At 37.5% G+C, this 24,906-nt stretch overlaps 1 protein-coding gene across 1 annotated transcript in view; it reads right to left on the bottom strand.

Annotated features, from left to right (window-relative positions):
• The window catches only part of LOC118741967 (diencephalon/mesencephalon homeobox protein 1-like), a 93,441-nt gene that overhangs the window by 33,942 nt on the left and 34,593 nt on the right, over positions 1-24,906 (bottom strand). The window contains exons 3-4 of the mRNA XM_036473934.1: positions 14,089-14,190; positions 13,583-13,986 (exon numbers count right to left, since the gene is read on the bottom strand). Coding sequence (XP_036329827.1) covers positions 13,583-13,986; positions 14,089-14,190 — 506 coding nt within the window. The remainder of the gene's footprint in view (positions 1-13,582; positions 13,987-14,088; positions 14,191-24,906) is intronic.

Consider the following 24,906-nt stretch of genomic DNA (forward strand, 5'->3'; position numbering starts at 1 on the left):
GCGTATTTCAGATCTTTCAGTATTATCAAAACTAATCCGGCAACAAAAATTTTAAAATCATATTTCTTTGGTAGATTAGTTGTCGAATTGCGGTTTTTTGAAACGTTCAATTGGATCGGGGCCTATTATTAGTTCCCACTGCGCCTGGCACCTTGTTGGTGCAAAGCAGGCATCGGCAAAACTACCAAGTTTTTACTGAAAAGTCAAGACATAAAGATGGTAAATTCTTTTTCCGGCAGAGCTGGAGAGAGTAACGAATGCTGATAAAACTTATTACAGGCCATAATCTACTGTGTATATTTTGCTCGGAGAATGACGGCTTCGTCTGACTGCGCGATACCAAGACCGAGGAGAAGGAGGGAAATAAATTTTTACACGGATGGATCCATGCTAGACAACGGAGTATTTTCTAAAGAACTAGGACTGGAATTATCCGTCCGAATTCCGGACCACTGCACCGTTTATCAGGCAGATACCTTAACACACATGCCGTAACGAAGACTAAGATTAATATCTTCTTGGATAGCCAAGCGCCCATCAAATTAGTGAACGCGATAATGCTAAGATCAAGGGTTGCACAGGAATTTATGAAAGGTCAAAATCATATTAACACAGCGCCTTCAAGGTCAGCCTCATATGGATCCCGAGCCATAGAGATATTGGGGGAAATTCTAGAGACAATGAGCTAGCCAGGAAAGGTACCAATTTTTTACTGTGTGAAAGCAGAGGTAAGATGGGGATACCCATGGCAACATTCAAGAAGCCAATAGGGCATGGTTAGATGAGGGCACTTGTATCACAACCAGGTTACTATGGCCCAAATTGATAGGCAAGAAAACCGAATAGATGACATTTCGAAGGTCATGGCTTGTATAACTGGTCATTGGCTATTTGCTAGCTAAGCTTCGGAATATTCTCCCATGAATACCGCAGAAGTTGAAGAGATGAGGAAGAAGTTGAGTACTTCTTCTGTAGCTGGGAATATACTTTTTCAGCTTCCTTACGGAACTATACGGTGTAGGAATAAAACCAAATCTACACTTCATAAGGGCTTCAAAATTTTTCTAGAAACATTTGGTGATTCGCAGTTTCTACAGCTTTCACTTGCATCGATGACGGCACAATTTTAACGTCACTATTTTTTTTACGTAATTGGTCCATCGCTGCTCCATACAAGCGGTAACGAAAAAATTAAGTCAGGCGCGGCAGCAATATTTTATCAATGGTAATACAATAAAAAAAAGAAAAAAAGGAAAGTTCCTAACAGCTCAGTAAATAAAGTATTAGAAATTAACACGAACTTCTCCGACTTGAAACATGCACTTTATTATATTAAAATTTAATTGGCTGTAAAATTACATATCTAAAATTTTTCTAAAAAGGAAAATAAAAATTGTATTTTGGTAACATTTTTTTATAATACTTCATTTTCGTTTTTCATTTTGGGGGAACCCTATAATTGTGTTTAACTACTTTTTCTTATGGAAAATTCATTAACCAGAACGGGAGAATCGATTTTCTTCACAATCGACAAATCTCTTCTAAGTCTCAAAAAATTGTGTCTTAGAAATATTAATCAAATCGGTTAGAAAAAGAAGCTGTGAACTATTTTAAGTAGTAAACTCCAATTTGTCACCACGAGATCCATTTACACTCTTCCCTGTAGGGTTCGCCGTCCTTTCTGCCTGTAGGGTTTGTATTTGTGTTATTACCTTTTATTGTACTGTGTTTATTTCAACTTTGTAATTTTGGAAATTTTAGATTTATGTGATTTTTGTGGTTCGTTAATCAAATAGAAAATTTTTATTATTCAAACTTTTCTCGAATTGCTAACAATATAAAAATAAATTAAGTTTTGTTAACTTTTAATTAAAATATTAAAAAGAAATCTTTGGAATCTACTACATTTTTGGCGATCCTGCCAGGAGCAGCTGACCAATCTATTGGTAATTAAGGATTAGAAACATAGGAGAGTAACGCAACATCGCCACAAGAACCGCGGAAATTCTACACACCTATGGAAGTTAAACAATCAGCAGCCCCATTGCTTCGGCTATAGATCCTTTAAGCTCTACAACTCCTTTTCAAGGCGTATCACCACTACCAACGCAGCCCACATTGTTAACAGATCCGTTTGGGCTTCCAGCGCTTTAACGCAACACTGGCGGTTTCTTTGTTAACATCAGCAATCTAGTGCAATTTGGAGTGACAGTTGAAGCAATACAATTCATATACGCAATACACAAGTCAATTACGCGACACGAAGCACAATCGCGTGGTAGCTACAAGTACGACGACGACCAATAAGTTTGCCGAAAGCAACACAAAAACATCGAATGTCGCATACAGGAAGCTCTACAATAACCGGTCAGCGATGGTAAGCAAGCCGTAGCTGCTAACGAAACGCAGTGCTGCACTTTTTTGTATATACGCAGTTGACTTATCAGCGACCTCATCAACGTCAACACCCACTCCAGCAACAACAACAGTAAAAAAGTCGCAACTATCAACCCAGGATATAAACAGTGGCAACAACAACGACAACACAACTGGTGCAGCAGTAACAATCAAGTCGACTGTGCAGTCAATATCAGCAGTTTCAGAGCACAGTGGTGAGCTGTATCTTTGTATGTAATATTTTTGACAAATATATTTTTAATATCATATCTTCTTTTTAATTTGTTTCGGGTAAATTGTAAACACTTCTTATAGAGATTATTTTATGTTATCATAATGTTTCGTTCACCCCCAAATGATACACACACATTTACACAGACTAATAATTTAAATGACTCGCTTATAGATTTGCAAAACAACTCTTTTCAAGAGGAGTTGGCAAATCCTTATGCTAGTCAATATAATAATGTGGTATATGCAACCTCAGTGAAGCTTCCGCAATTTTGGACAAGTTGTCCAGAAGCTTGGTTTGTGCATACAGAAATGCAATTTAACATGAAAAACATTACACAAGATACTACAAAATATGAACACACAATCACAGCGCTTCCGCAAGAAGTAATAGTTACAATATTAGATTTCATTCAAATTCCTCCGCATAACAACAAGTTTTCAGAATTAAAGAAAGTCTTAATTGAAAGACATTCTTTAAGCGAAAATAAGAAATTAGATAAAATTTTGTCAGATTCAGAGATGGGTGATCGTAAACCCTCTGATTTTTATCGGTCGCTCATGTTGCTTGCAGGTTCCAATTTTAGTCAGGATATTTTAAAGAAACTTTGGCTGAGAAAATTGCCAAAAAATCTTAGTGTGATATTAGCTAGTTCAAGTACCAATGATATAAATGAATTGGTGAAACTAGCTGATAATATTTGGGAAGTGATTAATAAAAACGAAATATCAGCTATGAATAGTTTTCAAAATTCTAAATCACAAGACACAATTATTGATAATTTAGTTAAAACGACGAATCTTATGTGCGAAAATTTTCAAAAGCTTTCCTTTGAATTAAATTCTATTAAGCAACAAATTAATCAAAATTCTAGATATAGATCATATAATAGGAATTGTTTTAGAAGTCCATATAGAGGTAGATCAAAATCTCGTGATAGTCAAAATTGGTTATGTAGATACCATTACAAATTTGGTGATAAGGCTCAGAAATGTCAACAGTCTTGTGCTTTTTCTAAAAACAAAAATTCGTTAAACTAGAGTCATCCGTTGTTGTGGCGGCAAACAATGGAAATTTAGATATTACCACACGTCGCCTATTTATTTTTGATAAAGCAAACAAACTAAATTTTTTGATTGATAGTGGAGCAGAAATTTCTATACTTCCGGTAAAAAAATTCCCTCATACAAAACGTTCTTCAGATATAATACTTACTGCAGCCAATGGTTCAACGATTTCAACGTATGGTAAAAAGATTTTAAATATAAATTTAGGTTTAAGACGTGAGTTCCCATTTACGTTTCTCATAGCTGATATTGCGAAACCTATTATTGGTGCAGATTTTCTTTGCAAATACGGTCTCTTAATTGACATGAACTGCAAACGTTTAGTTGATCCAGTAACAAGTCTTTCGGTTAACACAGTTTCATGTGTTTGTAATATTTCGCTTCCAAAAATTTTTGTAGTAGAGAACAAGTATACAAGATTGTTGAAGGAGTTTCCTTCTTTGATCGCTGAACCAGATTATTCGAAACCGGTTAAACATTCTACGGTTCACAGACTTTTTACTGAAGGAAATCTGCCATTCTCTAAGCCAAGGCGCTTGGATCCGATTAAATTTAAAGTAGCCAAAACTGAATTCGATTTTTTAGTGAGGACAGGGATTTGTAGACCTTCAAATTCTTGTGTAGCATCTCCACTGCATCTTGTACCTAAAAAAGAACTAAATGACTGGCGTCCTTGTGGTGATTTTCGGAGACTTAATGTTGTGACTGTACCGGACCGTTATCCTTTACCTCATATTCAAGATTTTAACATGCATCTCAGAAATAAGTATATATTTTCGAAATTAGATTTGGTAAGGGCCTACCACCAAATTCCAATGGCAGAAGAGGATATCTATAAAACTGCAATAACGACACCTTTCGGTATGTTTGAATTTATACGAATGCCTTTCGGACTAAGAAATTCAGCGCAAACTTTTCAAAGATTTATTAATGAAGTAGTTAGTGGTTTAGATTTTGTTTTTACATATATTGATGACCTATTGGTTGCAAGTGAAAATTAAGAACAGCATTTTAAAGATCTCCGTATACTTTTCCAACGCCTAACAGAGTACGGGTTAAATATCAAACCAAGTAAATGTACTTTCGGTGTAACAAGTGTTGACTTTTTAGGATATAATATTTCTGGGGCAGGAATTAGACCCTCTGATGAAAAAGTGTTAGCTATTCGTAGTTTTGAACGTCCTAAATCTATTAAACAGGCGCAGAAATTTATAGGCATGGTTAATTATTACCATCGATATGTACCAAAATTAGCTGAGTTTACGGCAGTTAATCAATCGAACAACTAAGAAACGTGACAAGTCCTTAATTTGGGATGACACAACAAATAAAGCCTTTGAATGTATTAAAGAAAAGTTTGCGTCTACGATATTGTTAAATCATTTTAACAAAGATGCCAAACTCTCTTTAAATGTGGATGCATCTAATACGGCAATTGGTGGTGTCATACATCAAACGTTTGATAACAAAAAAGAGCCACTAGCTTTCTTTTCTAAGAAACTTTCTACATCCGAAGTTAAGTACAGTGCATTTGACAGGGAGTTGCTAGCTATTTATTTGAACATTAAACATTTTCGCTATCTTTTAGAAGGACGACAATTTACATTTTTTACGGATCACAAGCCTTTGATGTATGCTTTGAGTTCAAAAACCGAACGTAGTCCGAGACAAACTAGACATATGGAATTCATTGCACAATTTACTAATGACATACGATATATTAAAGGACAGGAGAACATTATAGCTGACACATTATCTCGAGCTTTCGAAGTTGATGCAATTAAGGGTACAGAACTGAATTTCAAAGTTTTACAAAATGAACAAGAACAGGATGAGGAACTTAACACATTAAAATCTGGAGCTACATCACATAACCTTAAATTAATTCAAATTCCACTTTTAAATTTTAATATTTGGTGTGAAATGACAGGTGAGAATCCTAGGCCATTTGTTCCAAATTGTTTACGCAAGACAGTGTTTAATATGCTACATGGCATTACACATCCTGGTACAAAAGCTACACGTCGTCTAATTATTAAAAAGTACTATTGGCCAAAAATGCACAAAGAAATTAATATTTGGTCAAAAGAATGTATAAATTGTCAAAAATCGAAGGTTAATCGTCACACAAAATCTCCAGTAATTAAAATTCCGATTCCCAAAAGTAGATTTGATCATATTCATTTAGATATTGTTGGACCTCTTCCTGTATCGAAAGGACATCGTTACATTTTTACAATAGTTGACAGGTTCACGCGTTGGCCCGAGGCATATGCATTAAAGGACATTTCAGCGGCAGTGGTTGCAAATAAATTTTTTAGAGAATATGTTTCACGTTTTGGGGTACCGTTAAAAATCACTACAGATCAGGGTACTCAGTTTATGTCAAAATTGTTTTCGGAACTAACAAAATTGCTTGGTAGTCATCACGTTACAACTTCTGCATATCATCCTCAAGGGAATGGTATGGTAGAACGGTTTCACAGGCAGTTAAAAGCTACGATAATGGCTAGAAATGGAATCAACAATTGGTATGATGTGCTGCCGATAATACTTCTTGGTTTACGATCGATGTATAAAGAAAGTATTTCAGCCACATCATCTGAGATGGTTTTTGGGCAAAATTTACGCCTACCCGGTGAACTTGTTGTTCCATCTGAAGAAAAATTTTCCCCAATTGAAGTTTTAGGTAATTTACGGGAACATTTTAAAAATGTTAAATCAAATTTAAGGCATAATCAAAATTCTGATACTGGTGTATATATACCAAAGGATTTGGAGACTTGTAAATTTCTTTTTATGCGTGTTATTAATATAAGATCATTGCAACAACCATACGAAGGACCTTATAAGGTTGTTGAAAAAAACAAAAAATATTTCAAACTTGAAGTAGATAATGAGGTTAAAACAATTCCGATAGACAGACTAAAACCAGCAATCATTGAAACAGAACTAATACCAGAAACAAACACTAATACAATGAATAACACAACATCAAATAAGAAACGAGTTACTTTTAATTTATATAACATTAATTCTCTAGAAGGGGGAGTATTGTAGGGTTTGTATTTGTGTTATTACCTTTTATTGTACTGTGTTTATTTCAACTTTGTAATTTTGGAAATTTTAGATTTATGTGATTTTTGTGGTTCGTTAATCAAATAGAAAATTTTTATTATTCAAACTTTTCTCGAATTGCTAACAATATAAAAATAAATTAAGTTTTGTTAACTTTTAATTAAAATATTAAAAAGAAATCTTTGGAATCTACTACACTGCCGCGATCTATAACGGCCAGGATAGAGATAGAGTTCCCCTGCTTAGCTACTTCTGAAAAATTTAGTTACTTTCCTGGAAGAGAGAGAGAGAGAGGGAGACATTCCTCTCTGGGGACTCCTGCCTATAAGTGAACGTTTGCAAAAAATCATGGGCGATGGGTTCCCACCGAAACATCCCGAGGATGAGAAAGATTCCAATTCCACTAGAAACCAGTTGCCGTTTATAACTACCTCGGAGTCGATTTCACCTACGTTTTGAAAAAAGCTTTATACTTTTTTTGAACATCAAAAAATTTTACTTTTGGGAGCTAAACAAAATGTTTATATTCACAGCACACATAAAAAGAGGAGTTACATATGTATATAAAGAAATCATGTCTAAACAAACAGTGGTATGGAGCGGAGGATATAGCAGCACCCATCTTGACGATTTTCTTAGTAGACTTTATATGATTATTTAGAATATAGCTCAAGAATCTTCTTGGCTTTTGCTGTCCAAATAAAGTAGTTTTAAAGTAAAATCCCATATATCTGAATAAACGGTTGTGTGGAGGCAATAGGAAAAATTGCAAAGCTTGGCTTATCCATAAATTTTCTTAAGCAAGCAGCAACCAACAGAGTGAAAGCTCATCCAAGCAATGACCATAAATTAATCACATTTACGTCAACATGACTATTTTCTAAAGACCGCTTCATTAAATCACAGTTGGTAGGCTTTGTGCAAATTTTCATTTGTGTCTGCGTTTTTTGCACTTATACACATTCGTCTACATATGTACATTTCCAGCCCACTTAGTAAAATATATTACACTTCCTTGAAGAGTTGGTTGTCATTGTACGAAGACTTTCCTGTTTTTGCGAGCTGTTGCCATTACAGCTGTTGTTGTTTTTCTGCTTGTTTTTGTTGTTATGTTTGTCGTTGTTAACGTCATCAGTGCTAGGAAAATCTCATTCCAGACATTTTAATTGTCATGAATTTGTAAATAACCACCCCTCTCCCAACAAAAGTAACAACAACAACAACAAGTACAACAACTACGGTTAAGTAGCCCACTAAAGCTATGTTCTAACGATTTGCTAATTGCGTCCGTGTCATTAAGCCACTTAAAATTAAGCAAACAAACAAACAAATTTATTGCAAGCAAGTGTCGCATTTTTGTGCACGACAATTTGATGAAACAGCGGCGCTGCACCAACAGTATAACAAAAACAACAAAGAGTAAGGCATACTGCAGTTGAAAGAAATTCGAAAAGGAATTACCAGGAACTGTTTGACAACAAACAGGAAAAGGAGCAGAATCAGCAGCAGCAGCGCGGAACAAAGTGAAGTTGAAGTTGAAGGAAGGAAATAGCAGGCAAACAAAGTAGCTAAAACAAGGACAAGGATATAAAGGGGGCCGGAGGGGAAGGGAGGGTGGTAAGAGGTGGACTGGAAGCAGGCTGACATTAAACAACCCTCCTTCGTAGTGGCAAATGGGTGCGTGCGCGCGTATTTTGTTTACAAACAGCGGATCATAGTAGAGCCTCAGTCGACGCAGACTCTGCCAACAAATCTGCGACAATCAATGTCACCCCTCGCATTCTGGCAATGTAAACATACTAAATGATATGTTTGTAAGTGATTATGCCGCTGAGTGCTCAGCAGTCGGTGTGCTACCAGAACCAGTTCGTTGGCACGTTGAGGATGTAGCTGGGAACAGCGGGTGCAAGGGCGCAGTGCTGCAAATGGGAGTGTAATTGCTATGTGGCAATGGTTAAATTAGCAATTGATTATGATGAAGGAAGTGACTAGTCGCTCAAATGTAAAAAAAAACAAAAACAAAAACAAACATGCTGGAGTGCCACTCGAAACGTAAACAAAGTTGAAGAAAACAAAGGTAAGCGGAAAGCTGAACTAAAATGGTGCAATTAAGGCGAATTTAATTTCGCAAGGAGAAAAGTGTAAATATTGCAAAAAAAGAGGTAATGGATCTCCGCCAGTAAGGGTACACACGTTTTCTTTAACAAATGTTGAGGTTTGCTACGGTACACGCAAAAACTTTGCTACGCGCCCAAACGTATGCTTCGAAAATATCACTTTCAGAAACAACTCTCATACAATTTTATTCACCAGTGTTGCCAGAAATTTTTTCGTGAAAAATTTGCCAAGTGAAGAGTAATAGCCGATTTCACTAGCAATTTAAATGGAAAATGATTTTTTTTTGCTGTAAATTTCCATAAAAAAGTCGAAAAATTAAAATTATTTTTCAATTGCTTTTCTTCAATTGGCTGTAAATCTTCAAAAATTGGAAAATATTAAAAAAAAAAATCCAACAAAAACTTTGCGAAAGAAATATTTTTTTAGAAATGTTAAGCTAAAATCAAATTAAATTTAGTTTATATCTCAACAATATAAAGTTTAACACCGTGGGACAAAAAAAATCTATACACACGAAACAGTCATCTACGAAATATGGTAAAACTGCGCTTTTAAAACTTCTCTCTGATGAGGGAATTTTTTAGAAGGACTTTTAAATATCAAAAATATGATTTAAAAAATTCTGTGCAGTGTAGAATAACAATATGCCTATCAAATCCTGAAGAATTAAAAAAAAATGTTTTTTTGGTTCACAAGGACGAATAGCTACTAAAAATGCTCTTTTAATTACTTTTATTCTTTATGGTATTAAAGTAAGAAGGACGATATCGAGGATTTGTTCTTATTTATGTATATTAGTCCTTCATTTATAACTTTTTCAAAAACTGTTATTGCAAAATTTCAAGGATATTTAATGACAACATTTTAAAGGAACCAAAAAATTTAATTTGCTTTAGTTCTAGAGATTTTTTTTTTTTAATTTGATACCCCTTTTTTTATTGCACTACATTTTTATATTTTTTTTTTTTTAATTTTCAAACTTCAAAGTCCTTTTAAAGAAAATTTTGACTTCGGAGAGAAAAACTAAAAACGCAATTTTACCATTTTTTACCTGTAGTTTCGCGAACATATTGATTTGTGTATGTGTGAAATTGACTGTCGCACACCGTTATAAACAAACAAAATCTAAGTAAATTTTAATCCAGCCGAAACAGGTACAATTTACCTGCAATTTTTATGAATGTCATGCTAACATAAAAATTGCAAAAAGTTGCAAGTTGTAGATATTGAAAATGATCAATGTAAAAATTATGATGCATAATTTTTGGACGGCAGACTTTATAATAATACCCAAAATTTATTTGAAATTGAAAGCTTATTGCGTCTAATTTTGAATGCCGTATGGCAATTTCATGAAATCTAACTGGCGAACAAGAAATATGAAAATTCAAAATTACAAAAAAAAAAATAAAAATGTCATCATATTCAATGAATGGTTTTGCTTTAAAAGTGTATTTAGTACTTTTCTGATTAGACGCATAGCGTGTGTAGACGTGTATTTCCTTGGTACTGTACAAACCACGAAACCCCAAAAATACAAAATTTCGAAAAATAAAAAATTTTGATATATACTGGATACGATTTCGAGGAAAAAGCCTACTTAGCGGTTTTTTGACAAGTCGCATCGTTTACGTGAAAAAAATTTCCCACAAGAATGCTTTTTATATACAAATTATTTACGACTTGTAAATTATAGCTTTAAAATGTCTAAATATTTCTCAATTTACATTTGAAAAAATTTTTGTGGTACTCGTATTTCATTATTTTTAAGTCAATTTTTGTGAAAAGCATGCCATTTTAAATTTTTGGTGTCCATCTTGTTACCAATTTTTGTTTTCTTAAAATTTATCTGCGAGAAAACCGTTTCCAATTTTGCTGTAAGAACCACATAGAAAATCTTCAAGTACTGTCAGAACTCTCCATACTGAAGCTTTGTTTATCTGGAATTTTGGTTTCATTTTAATAACTTCATTGAATTTTCTTTTAGTAATATTTTTTTAGGATAAGTCTTCATTTTGAAGATAAATCTACACTTCTGGCAACACTGTCTTTACTCCAATCGCGGAAACGTAATTCGGTACGTTTACCACCGTTACTAAAGAATTTTGGTCATTTACCAAAACATGATTTCCGGTGTTGCCTTTATGCTGACTCGTCTGTGCCTATCAGTGCGCGCGCCCCAGCGTCTTTGTGGACGCCCTGCTGCCTCTTATTTATACATATCCATACATACATATGTATACTAGGGTCGTGCTTAAAATATAAACATAATGGGGCACCCCCTCATTTTGTGCTACGTACAAAATAACCCATCCCCGAAAATTTCAAAGCAAAAAAAAAAATATTGTAAAAATTTTTTTTTCTTATCGCGAAAATTCGGTAAAATTTTGGTTATGACCAGCTATAACTCAGCGAGTTTATGAATTTATTTCATATAAGTTTCAATAATATACCAAATTCATCAAATATTGAGTAGCTTTTTTTGGAGTTTTTGCGATTTAAAAAAAAATTATTATTTTTTTTTTGTAACTTTCAGGGAAGGGTGCGCCATACAAATTTGAGAAGTTGATGTTTATAAGGCCCAACCTTATGTGTACCCTTAAAGTCTTTCACGTCTCGCTGTGTTGTTGTGCCCGGAAACTGCATGCACTGCGGAAACATTAAGCGCAAACTTTTGTCTGTTCGTTGGTCGTAGCCAAGCACTCACTGTGCTGGCCTTCTTCGCCACGTTTGATTCCACATTAGTCGTTAATGACTTGGAATTGCTTGCACGTGACATACATTTAAACGATATTTACCGCCTGCATTGATGTTGGAATAAATATAAACAAAATTTGATTTATTTTTCTCGATATCTCAGTTTATTCGTAATGAGAAACATAAGAGGAGATAAGATCGTGTGGGAAAGATCTTTTTAAGGCAGAATTGTGTACTATATAAATCAATAATTTCATTCAATATCCTCCCAAGGAGGCACTAACTAGACTGAAGCGAAGTATGAGTGGTTGCTCTCTCTTCACTACGCAAGAAATATTCACCTCAGAATAAATTTTGAAGTGTAAAAGGCGGATACACCATTCACTTTCAGAGTACCAGGAAAGGACTACGTGCAAGCGTTGTGAATTAATGATTTCCGAGGTTTGACTATAAACAAAAGTATAAAGTCACTTTTACCTAGCGGAATCGTTTGGAAAGAAGATCTTTCTAAATATTGGAAGCACAGTCATATCTGGTACACCGACGACTATAAAATCGAGCATAGCACCGAAGGAAGTCATAGATATTGTCTCAGTAAAGAGGCAGCCCAGTGATTTAGAACTCTTCTTTGAACTATCTCGAGTCTGAAAAGCAAAACTACTTTATTTGGATAACCGAGAGGCCAAAACTTTCATATCGGAAATATCAGCTAGAAAATTCTAAAAACTTCTAAGCTTCAGTGGTATTTGAATAGTCGCAGTATTTCTAGTCTTTCTTGCAAGTCATTGCAAGGTGTCAAGCTTGGGTGAAGAACTGGATAGATTGATTGACAAATATAAAGAAGAAGTACGCACTGTCACCTCACACATTTATTGTGCCCTCTGCTTTTAACAATTTTAGAAATGTTTTCAGGGATAGGGTTCATCTGAACAGTAGCGCAGTGATACCAGATGGATGTTATGAACATACTCGGGCACAAATCACATTGTTGACGCTATGAATATCGCGTCTTACTACCTGTGACATCTCTACAAGCATTTCATGCTTTCGCCAGATAACCGTTTTATAGAAATAAGCATACAATTAAATGGGCAGACATATAAGTAAGTAGGTTTTAAAGGATTTTTTCTCGATGTTGAAAACTTATTGTGCGAAATTGGTACAATGTATTTTAATGAAAGTATTGCCCATGGCTAGTTGTGACTTTCTCCCACTTTTTGGCGTGTCTTTGGAGACCAAGAAAATATTAAGCCAATTTTTCATACCTCCAACTGAAGTTAAGCGTTCGTCTGAACGACCGAAGCGAATGGTAGAAATGGTGGTGTAAGATCTGGGTTACAAGACGGTTGGGTTAGGACTTCCCATCCGATACCATACGGCTGAGCAATGCCATGGTGGAAGATCAATGACGTATGCTTGGTTGCTATTTCCGGCCGTTTATCCGCAATAGTTTACTTCAATCACTTCAGTTGATATCTGTAGAGAGTCCATGATGCAGGGTTCCTTTCTATTACCATCAAATGCAGAGCATTACCTTGCTGCCATGGATATTTGGCTTTAGCACCGATGATCCGGGTTCGCCGTGCTTAACGTACGTCTTCTTGCGCATGAATCTATTTTTCATTGCCGATTGACCATGCAATGCAAAAACGAGTTCGCTTTGTCCCATTGAATGAGCATTTAGGAAACAGTAGACCCGCCGTTCGAGACATCTTAACATGCCCGTCATGGTACATGGATCAGAGTATTCGGGAGAAAGATTCTGCAGTAGACTTAGGCTTCATTCTGATTAGGTTATGCGTTATGAATGAACGCAAATGCTCCAGCACCAAAGTTATTGAGGCCGCTTTAAATTTCTAAATTTGCTGACGCCAAATAACTACTTATATTCAGACTCTTCAAACACTAATGACCATCACAAATGAAATATACTTTTCAACACTTTAATCTCACAATGCATTTAAAACGAATTACAAATACACCATTCACTCACCTATCGCCGCCAAAATTGCCGAAGATATGACTACCAAATGAAGTAGGCGTGCTATGCAGCGCCGATGTGGGCGTGGTGCCGGACGATGTACGCGAAGTCAACGAAATCGGACCGCCAACCTCGATCGGTGAATCAGTGTGGCGCGAATTCGAAGTCGGGCTATTGGGACATTGTTGAGGCGTGGCACGCGCACTAGGCGACGGCGAACCAGCGCTAATCGAGCCAAGGGACTGTGAAGCCGATTGAGTGGTTAGTTGCGTGGAAGAAAGCGGACGTTCATTATCCGAGTCCATGGCATGCGGACTGGCCGATGGGGGACCAGGACTGTAAGAGCGTCGCAGCGAAGGTTCGTCATCGTCAATTTCGCCCGTAATGTCAGGCGATGATTCGCGACTGTCGCGAAGCTAAGGGGAAGAGGAAAAAAGGGAAAAAATTTAAGTTAAATACGTTACGTATGTAAAACAAAAAAGTCATTTGAAGTGGAATTTCGTTCGTAGCCTACCCACCTTATCCAGCGAACCGCTACTCTCGCCATTCTCGCGCTTGCGTTGCTCATCCTTAAGGCGTTCGGCTTTGCGCCATTTTGCGCGGCGATTCTGAAACCAAACCTGCAATAATAAAAATGGCGTAAATTCCACTTGAGTGCATTGTGTATGGCATGACTCCCAGCGAAGGGATGTCCAAAGACAATTTACAATAATTTTATATATCACCACTGCGACTTTGTGCGGCTTAGAAGTTAGCCAGCGGGCGTGGATGTGAAAATTGAAATTGGAAAAGTTTTCTGCTTCAGAGGCGCATACACCCACACACACACATACGCTCAAACAGACAAGAGTAAAGGACGAAGAATAATAAAAAGCAAAGTATAAATGCATATCATACAAACAATAAACCCAATTTCAGAAACTTTATCAATTTATTTATTATATGCCCACATGCGCACACATCCTGCAGGCTCGTTAGTCAGTTAACTCTGTGGAAGAATGTGGCTTACGAAAATGAGGAAGGCTGTATGCCAACTCGGCTAACTCCTTGCTACTTTCATTTATTCTTGTTTATGCCACTGTTGCAATCAAAAATAAATTAATATTAACAATGCAAACAACAACAAAATACAACAAACAATTGTTTGGTGCAAAGGAAAATTGAAAAAGTGGCAGGAATGCAGATGAACACAGAGACATCGGCTTGCGTTGGTGCGTTGATATGGTTGTTGTGGCACTTACATGCAGACAATGCCATTAATTTAGCCAATCATTTCCATTGTTTAGACAGTAAATAGTCAAATTTAAGCGAGAAATGTGGAAGTGGCAAGAATGAGTGAATGTCGTGACGAACAAACAAAATCTTATTTTCAATTTACTCACACAATAATCTGGGTAATAAAATTTGGCAAACAAGAAATTCGGTAAATAAAAGTTCTCCAATTTGAATTAGAAAATTTTGTGTGGGGTTGAGGCGATTTCGCAAAAGGCGTGATATTCAGCGTCATGAGACAAGTACGTTGGAGCTTCATACGGTTCTAACTTCTAACAAGATTTCAGGATTCCCATGTTGTTGTTGTTGTAGCGGCTACTAAACCCCGTTCGAGTCTGCTCATCCATCTGCGTTGTCGTCTGGTTCAGCTAAGGGAAGGCCCAGGAAGTGCGCGACTCCAACAAGGGCTGTTCATAGGGACACGTGCGTTAGCTGTTCCGGGTTTTCGGGGTATGCAAAGAGATGTCTCTCCGCATGCCGGGTACGACACTGATTGGGCGCATCTTCATTGATTCTATTCAGGTATGAGTTTAGCCTGCTGCAATAGCCAGGGCGAAGTTGGGCAGGTCTCCCGAGGCAGGCAAAGTTCTGTTCCGTCCATGTCAGGTGGTTGTTTGCCCAAAACGGCACTCACAGGTCGAGAGTATATATAACTCGTGACCGACTCCCTGTGAATCCCGTTTATGGAATGTCGGTATGAAGTTGAGTCCAGACATGGGCGTAGCCAGGTAGGGGCAGGGGGTGCTCGAGCCCTTCCCCACACCCCTAAATTTCATTCTGGCTACGCCGATGGGTCCAGAGGTTGTTTCATGAACCTCTGGACTTCGTCCGTCAGTTCGTAGAGATGCCTCCTGACGTGCCTGCATCTGTGGCACTCTACTAGGAACTGCTTGTAGAGTATTGTGTTATGCTCCTTAGTGTCCCCACTCCCGCATCAGGGCCTCGTTGTGCAGGTGTGTTGGGGCGGCATCAGAAGACATCCAGTCGCAGTCCGAGGTGCCGCCGTGTTTTGGCTACTCTGCAGCTTCATCCTCTGCGTCCTACTAGTCCTCGGTAACCACTCGGACGCTGCATAATTTAGAACCGGTCGGCCAATTGTCTTGTATGTTCCCAACCACGTCTCTTTGTCTTTACCCCAAGTGCTGCCGGCTAGCGACTTGAGGACGTTGTTGCGGCTCTGTACTGGAGTGCAGACTGTCGAAGGTAACTCCGAGTATTTTTGGGTTATTCACCGTCGGAATTAGTTCGCCATCGACGTGAATACCCAGCTGCAGTCTGACCTCCTTTGACTAGGTGGTGAATACGGATTTCCATATTTAAGGATGGATGATAAAATTGATATTTTTATAAAATACAACATTATTTCTAAGATTTTTTTGAAATCTTTTCCTTCGACAATGTATTCATGGTCCTAACTGGAACGTCTTTCTGGTGCTCGCTTTTTCTAATGCCGGAGGAGCACATCGAACTTCTTGACGAAGTTTTTAACATTTGGTTGGTTGTAATGACTTCTGAGGACTGTTTAGACTTCATAGAGAAATAGTATCTCCTCCAGACTTATTGTGCAAACTCCCTATAGTTAATTAAGTAGGCTTTGAATTTCTGAAAGCAATATTTTTCGAAGAACTTGCTAGTACTTATACTGGAAACTATCTCAGTTGGAGAGAATGACTGGATTTATCGAAAGCTTTGGAAGCTCCCGAAAACCAATCACCAACTAGGTTTCTGCCTATTTTGCCTATGATGAAAGTAACCAGTTGGATCAGTTAAAAGTCTTGTAACGATATGAACTCACATGCTCCTGCTACGGAATTCCGGTCCCTCATTAATGCCATATGTCTTCAATAAAAAGTGTTCTTCTGTTTTCTACATGGTTTTGTTTCAACAGCTTCTACATACATACATATACATATGTAATTCAAGGTAGGCGATGCCCAGCATCTGGTCAATGCTCTTATTGGGAACCAATACAAGCCTTTCTACGACTAACGGAATCAACGTATGGATAGGTGCAACCATGTTTATCATATGCCGTCTCCCCCAGAAAGGCCTTCGAAACTATATTAAATTTTCTTCCTATCGACCTTTACGCTGGATATCAAGCCAGCTGCCCCGTAACCAGATTGAAAACCGGACACTTGGACAGACCTCAGATTCGGTCGGTCAAAAATTCTGGGCGCCATTACAGCAACCCTATGCAAGCTGGATTATACGAGCTCAATTTTTTGCTTCGACAATAGGTTTTTATAAGGTTTTCAGACAGAAGCGACTGGGTAAAGCACCCGTACATGTATCCAAGGTCTACAGCCATCTGGGTCAAAGCTCGACCACAAGGGTAGTAGCGGAATTTACTCTAAAGACCTCTCACTAAGCCGCAGCTTGCGGCTTCCTGACCAGTGTAGCGTTTTCCAGGCCGAACTAGCAGCCATAAGAGAGGCCGCCCTTTGGCTTAATAGCACCGCAACTTGTCTACTGTCCGTTACCATTTATTCTGGCAGCCAATCTGTGAAGGATTCAACCTGTTCCGTTACTATTTAAGCAGATCTGGCCAAGTACTTATGAAAGAAAAAAGATCTAAAACTTTCATACGTATGGATTGATAGCGTAGTAGACGGTATCATTACAGGATACTGCTTAATGGGAGCGCAAGTTAAGCGAGTGGGCTATCCCGATCACTGTAGTGGCTACAGGGACAAGGGGAAGTTGTAGAGTGTAGAGCACTGTCTCTGCCACTGCCCAGCTCTGGTAAGATCACATTTTATTATCTACATATGTATCTTTACATAGTATAAAAGAAAGTCGAGATTTTTTGTACGCGGTAATCTCGAAAACTACTGAACGGATTTTGACAAGATTTTCTCTGGTATACCCTGCATCTACAGGAGAGTGACGTTTTATACTTAGAATTTTAATAGGGTTTCCAACTGTCTAAAAAAACTATTAGATCCGCACCGTTCGTTGGATTACAAAAGATGAGGTGTCAAATGAAAGGCATTGGCCTCTATAAAACCAATAATATTTTTTTAATAGGGTTGCCACCTGTTAATAAAATTACTATATTCAATCATAATAAGCGTAGGCATCAGTTCTGTACCATCACTGTCAAACACAAAGACTTAGTCTCTACATGTGCAATAATGTATTATTATTCTGAGTAGGGTTGCCACCTATTAAAAAGTTAAAAGAATTTCGTTCGTTGGATTACAAAATCATATACCAAATGATTGGTCCTGGCCTTCGCATGTGCAAAAGCTTTCATTTTTTTAATAGGGTTGCCACTTATTTAAAAATTACTATCTTCAATACATAGTATAAAGGAAAGTCGAGATATTTTTTCTCAAAAACTACTGAACAGATTTACACGAGATTTTTTAAGTATAATCTGTATCAATATTAATATTATATTTAGTAAATTAAATTCTTATAGGGATGCCACCTGTCTAAAAAATTAATAGATCCGCACTGTTCGTTGGATTACAAGAAATGTGGTGTCAAATAAAAGCGTTCGGCTTTTAGATGTTCAATAATGTATTACTTTTTGAGTAGGGTTGCCACATTTTAAAAATTATAAGATCTTCACAGTTTGTTGGACTAAAAACTGAGGTACCAAGTGAGAGGGTATGATCTCTGCATGTGCAGTATGTTTTTATTTTTTGTTTGAGTGTGGTTGCCACCTATTTTAAAATTATGTATGTATAATACGCGTGGGCACTTTTTGTTAATGACATTAGATTTGCACAGTTCATTCAATTTAAAAAAATGAGGTGTCAAAGGAAAAGGCTTGACCTTCCGATTTGCAGTAAGCTTATTTTTCGAAGAGGGTTGCAACCTTTGCCAAAAAATTAAAAAATATGTGAAGGGACAAAGAGCTCGCTAGTAGTGGCATCGTAATGGATGGAGTGTGCCTCTTTGCTTGACTGCGCCGAGAGGGAACCGCCGTAACCGAACTTAATCTACGGGCATGTCTACCCCACATTCATGCTAAAGATTCTGCTCAAAGTTTAATGAAACAATCAGCTATTCATTTCCATAAAACAATCCAATTTACTTATGTAATGTGTAGTTATGGAAGTATGTACTCATGTATGTATATTTACCTACAGCTTATATGCAGCTGAGCACTCATTCATTATTTCCGATTTTCGCTGATTCGTGGCAGTCTAATGGGATTTGTTAGAGACAATTGTATGCCGACATACTACATAGTGAGACAATTGAGAGGAAGCGGGCGGCAACTAAGCAAGGATGTGAGAACCTAAGGCATTAAAGGTATGAATAATATGTGATAGAAGATGACGCCAGCTTGGCAGCCTTCAGTGGCGCGATGGCAACTGAAGGTGGATTGATAAACATATACTCGCATATATGTACTATGTAGGTACGTAGATTGGATAAGTAAGTAAGTAAGTTTTCTAATCAAAATTCAAATTAGATGCTTCACGAAATTTCTGCTTGACTTGTTAGCCGAAAATGAAAATTTGGCGAATGACGTCAACAGCAACTACACACATAGTAGATATATGGATGGATGGTCGGTTGGTAGTTGGGGTTACCTCCAAGGAGCGCATGATACACAAAAGACACAGACTTTGCTGCAATGGCGACAGCGTATGCCGTACGCCACTGTTTTCATTGTGTAATCATACCACAACAGTCGTAACGATTTCAATTGCCACACGCCGCAAGGCATAAATAAGAAGCAGACAAATGGATTGAGGAGGTTCACAGCATTGCACAGCTTCAAAGCGCACTGTGTGCCTTCAGCTGTCGCCGCGCCGCGCTGCTAGGGACTATGTGCAAGTTAAAGTGCAGGTATGTGTGTGTTCGGAGTAGACAATGAAATGCTTGCTTGGCTTTTGGCAACAAAGCCAATTTGAGTATGTTTTAGTGCCCACCGACCTCACGCGCTCCTCTTCCACTGATCCTGCTGATTTTTAATTTTATTTTCACTTTTTTTCTCCTTTTTTCGGTTAAACATTGTAAGTGATAACACAATAAAGCCAGGCATTCTACTTGTATATTAACTTGAATCATTTCGGATTGGCTTGATTGTACAGTCCAGGCCACCTCTCCGCCCCCTTTTGCCTTTGTTCTTATTGTTGTATGGTGGGGAGGGGTGGTGAGTAGGGTGAGCTGTATATTCAGTATTGATATATATTTCCTCCTATTTTTGGACTTGGTGCTTTGCTTTTAGCTGCGCAGTCGCCGCTTCCAATTTTGCGCTCTATTCTCTCTGTCAACCACCTCTGTGGCAAGTACACAAGCACGTGCTCATATACCCAGCAAAAAATCGGTAATCGCTTTTAGTGGTAACGTGTTCTAGAAAGCATAGCGTTGTAATGCCTTCGAATTTTTTCACTTCTTTTAGGCATTGTAGGTAATGCAAAGTAGAATGTCATACAATATTTTATTTATTTCGCTTCTTTGTTTCATTTTGGGGAATGCAAAGTAGAATGTCCTATAATATTTCTTTTTTAATTCGCTTCTTTGCTTCATTTCAGGGCATGCAAAGTAGAATGTCCTACAATATTTTTTTTTTATTTCGCTTCTTTGCTTCATTTCAGGGAATGCAAAGTAGAATGCTACATCGTAGCCAGCTGAAAAATAGAATGGATATCCAAAAAATCTTTTTCTACCGTTAGTTTCTGTGGAAATTTGTCTCGCATAAAAATCATGTTTTGCTTTGTTCAATTTGCAGCGAAGTTGAAGTCAGTCAATGAAGTCAAGTACATGAGTGAGGAAGTACAATTTTAAGCTTAATTAAATATGCATGTATGTACATACCGATTTTTAAGTAAAATCTAAATACCCAAATACATACATATGTATGTATAAAAACTGATTTATATAAATTTTAATTAATTTTAATCTTTTAACACATTTTCTGATTTAATATATGTAAATAAGTATGTACTCATCTGGGCATTCTACATTAGTTTCTCTGTAAGGCATTCTTTGTTCGCTTCTCTGGATTCTGTTTATGCATGCGTTCTCCCTTCGTTTGAAGATAATGCTGCGGGTAAGGGCTTACCGCCAATGACATGCCCATGTTAAAATAAGGCCTTCCTGAAGCGAAAGGGTAAGCGATTCCCATCGCCTAGCTCGTTTCCACTTTCGCTTCTGTGGTAATCGTGTTTTTTGCTGGGTAGATACAAGCACACACACACCGATACACACTTAGTTAGACAACCATCAGCCTTTGCTGTTGCTGATCCCACTTTTTGTTGCCACTTTTTATCCTTCCGGCCATCTATTTAGTTGGCTTCAGTGACGCCCACCACTTGCTTCATACAATATTTATTTTATAAGCACATTACACTACAACAACAACCATAGCAATAGCACAAATGGCGTTTGGTGTTTTATGGTGGTTGTGGTGATTGCTTTGCTTGCTACTTGTGTTGTCGTTGTTGTTGCAGTTGCCCGTAATATCTCCCTATTTTTCGCTAGATATTCTTTCTTTATGCTCTGGCACCACCTCCCAATTGTCATCCCTTTGGAAGTCTTTTGTTAGCTGGTACGCCGCCACGTCGCGCTTTTACTGAGCTGTAGATATATTAGTCTTCCTCTTTTCTCCTTTTTTGCTGTTGTTCGTAATTTGCGAAAAAGTTAAGTGAATTTCATTTTTCGATTAGAAATACCCAGCAGATTATTTTTGGTTGGATAAAATATTTACTATATAGCAAAGCGTATTAGGTTGGAAATTTGCATGAAATTAAAATTGTAAACCTAAAATAGTCGCTCATAAATGTAGATACCTCTCTGTTAAACTCAAGGCCCGCATAATCTTCAAATCAGGTTAATTGGGTAGAGCGTGACAGTGCTCCTAGACATTTGACCCAACAAGTTCAAATAAGATCAAAGAAGAGCTCAGAAATGAAATCGTGTCCATCTGATGCGCTTAATGTGATCCTGCATCAACTGCCCATAGAACTCCACTTCCGCGAGTCAGGCTGCCGGAGCGCGTTTCGTTACGGTCATAGTGGTATTCTTGACAAGCCTATCGAATCAGGGAAACAATCAGATTATAAACCTCTTACGACAGGTTTCAGGAAAAACTTTCAGATGAAGTTTCCTGCTAGTCGGGATCGGAGTAGGGCCTTGATAGACGAGGATAATTCCACTGAAACCCCTACTGACGAGAGTGCGTAGAGTGCGCAGAAGAACTTCAAAAAGGTTCGAGGGAAGATATAGTCAAGTTAATAGCCACGGGAGATTGGCTCATTGGCGAACATGCAGCGAAAATGGGCCTTCCGTACAACCCTCACTCGGGAATTTTTCTATCCCAAATCTTAGGGAGATCTTCAAATGCACCATTACTAACCTAAATAGAGTCATCTAAAGCAGACAAAATCAGTATCCCAGAGAAAGCGTATCAAATGATGCTATCAGCACTGACTGGGTCCTGGGCATGGGGTCAGGCGACGCTTCTACCAACCACTCAACCATGCCAGATAAAATGCTTACTTGGGAGATATATGTAGTTTAAAAAGTTTCCAACTTGTAATCAAACTCCCGGGGCACTGTAGACGGAAGGGTTATTTCCACAAACCGGATATTTGGTAATAAAACCTGTCGCTTTTGTAATTCGATGGAAGCGAAACCTTTTCAACCTATGTCCGAATACGATGCCATTTTCAGGAGTTGCAAGAATCCTAGCAGCACATTAAAAGTAAAGGTGTCTACTTGTTGGCACGCACCGTCAGTGCCATTCTCTCTCTCATTGCTATTCTTTCATATTTGAGCTCCACGTTGAACCTATTTCAACCTAGTTATCGCGAGGCTCAGCTGTGGCTTCAGCTTCTCTGGCTAGCCTGTCCGTTAACAAATTTTCCCCTATTTCCTTGTGACTTGGAGTTCATATCAGAAGTATGTTATTTTAAATAATTTGCAGAAGAGTTAAGTTTCTCTATGCCCTCGAAAACTCGCTAAGAAAGACCCTAAGCCCCGCCTGATATCACAGAAGATGAGGATGCCTATTCTCTCGTTGTGATAGTTACTGATCCGGGTTACCTCCGCTTACAGACTGATGGCGTTAACTTCTGCCTGAAAATGCTGGGGTATCCTCCCATAGGCAGCTACACGCCAGCTTCTGTGTCCTCAGAAGTTTTCTTGTCATTTTTGTACCAGTACAGCGTAACAACCTGGAGACACTTTTAAAACATAGAGGCGATCCATGCTAGTTTACTGCACAATTCACTGCTGAATCCTTCTCAAATACCAATGGCCGCAGTAAATATAACATCTCGGCAAATTAAAGGATGGTTTTCACTTTGTCATATTTTAACGCCAAAAACTGACGACATATTTTGACACAACTTTATCTCCTTTATCCATACCGATACCAATGATATTAGCTGCGTTTCTTTATACATTCCGGATAATCCCATTTCACAGCCGGAATAAACAGAATGCGTTAGATATATACGTTAACATATCATCAGGAACGTTCTAAATAATACGTAAACAAAAAAGTTTATTCCAAACGTTCAGAATGAATAAAGAAATGCAGCCATTATGGGCCAAAAACAGACAGGTAGCCGATTTAGAAGCGCAGATATACGACTAAATGCCTATCCAGAGCGAAATAAATCGATACACCGATTTTTCAATCCTCTTTGAAAATGCGTTTTCATATATTTGAAGACAAATTCCTTTAAATTTGACATATCGTGTGCTTGGAGCCTAATTTCGCAATGCTCCTGCATGATGTGCCAATTTTTTTGTTGACGATGTTAACTGCATACTCAAAATCTTTTTAAGAAATCTCATTAAAATTCCATTATCAGATTTGGGGAGCTGAATTTTATTTTATTCATTAGCCAATACTCGGACTTAATCCAGATCAACTGCAGTTAATTCCTGAGTTGATCCGGATCAACGCTGCCGTCTGTTTATGCCTTAAGAAAGTCTTTTTTCGGGTGGAGCCGAACATTAAATACCCGGCTCAAGTATTAAATATATCGTCGTTTAAGGTACAAAAACGCGTATCAACAAAATGCAAAACCGCGTATGTGGGGTTGCATAAATTATTTTCTAGAGAGTAAAAATACTCATATTTCAAAATGCTTCCCTTTTTTTTATAAAGCAATCGCATTTCCGGCAAGTATATTTCTGGACGAATGGATAAGAATTGAGCCAAGAGCTTGTGTGTGCAAATCCAATATTTGGCAGCAAATGTCAGTTACGCGGCTTTGTACTTTAAACGACGATATGTTTTTCACCTTTCCGAAAACTACCTCTACATGGCAAGCAGGGGTTCTTTGTCCCTAATTTAAACATCTTCGATAGAACGTTCAGTTAGACATAATAAGATAAACTTATATAGTCATATGTGGGCGGTATCACGCCCATTTTCCAAAATTCCAAATAATGTTTATTCTCATCAAGGGACTGTTGTTAGTATCAATTTTGAGTAAATTAGCGTCCTTAAATTTCGAAATATCGAAGTTTCAAGCATTTCGTAATTGTAGTCAGATTTCAATAATTTTCAACGCTTTTGTTTTATGTGGCAAGCACAATAACCATATAAATTGGTACAAATTTATACAAATTGGTTGAACAGTTACCGAGATAAATATACACTTGTGATCAGCTAATTAAGCCAGCAAAATTTTGGTAAATTTTGGCTATTTTGCTTTCGTTTATTTAATGTTTATTATTTTTCCATAAAAGTCTAGCTCATTTTATAACAAACACCATATAAATCCAGATTTCAAACTTCGTGCAAAAATTATGAAAAATCTGCAAAGTTTCAGCTAAATTTTCAACTTTTTATTCAGATTTTTTAGAATTTTTTGAGTATGCAGTTTAGTAACACATTCTAGGTTAATAATATGCAAGTTTTAAGTGGCTAAAAAATCGCGTTGATTTTTAATAATTTTTTCCTGACTGCATTAAAAATTTTTTTTCATATAAAAAAAAAATTTCGAATTTATGTTACAAACAACCATATATGTAATACTCCTATATTGGCAGTAAGAACTAGTACCGTCCGAAAACACTACAGTACAGATCCCCTGCAGCAAAATTTAGGGACAGTCTGGCAAAGCGCTAGTTCCGCC

Source organism: Rhagoletis pomonella, unplaced genomic scaffold (genome assembly GCF_013731165.1).
Source record: "Rhagoletis pomonella isolate Grant_MI unplaced genomic scaffold, Rhpom_1.0 Rhpom_scaffold_00006, whole genome shotgun sequence".
In the NCBI taxonomy this organism is placed as follows: Eukaryota; Metazoa; Arthropoda; class Insecta; order Diptera; family Tephritidae; genus Rhagoletis; species Rhagoletis pomonella.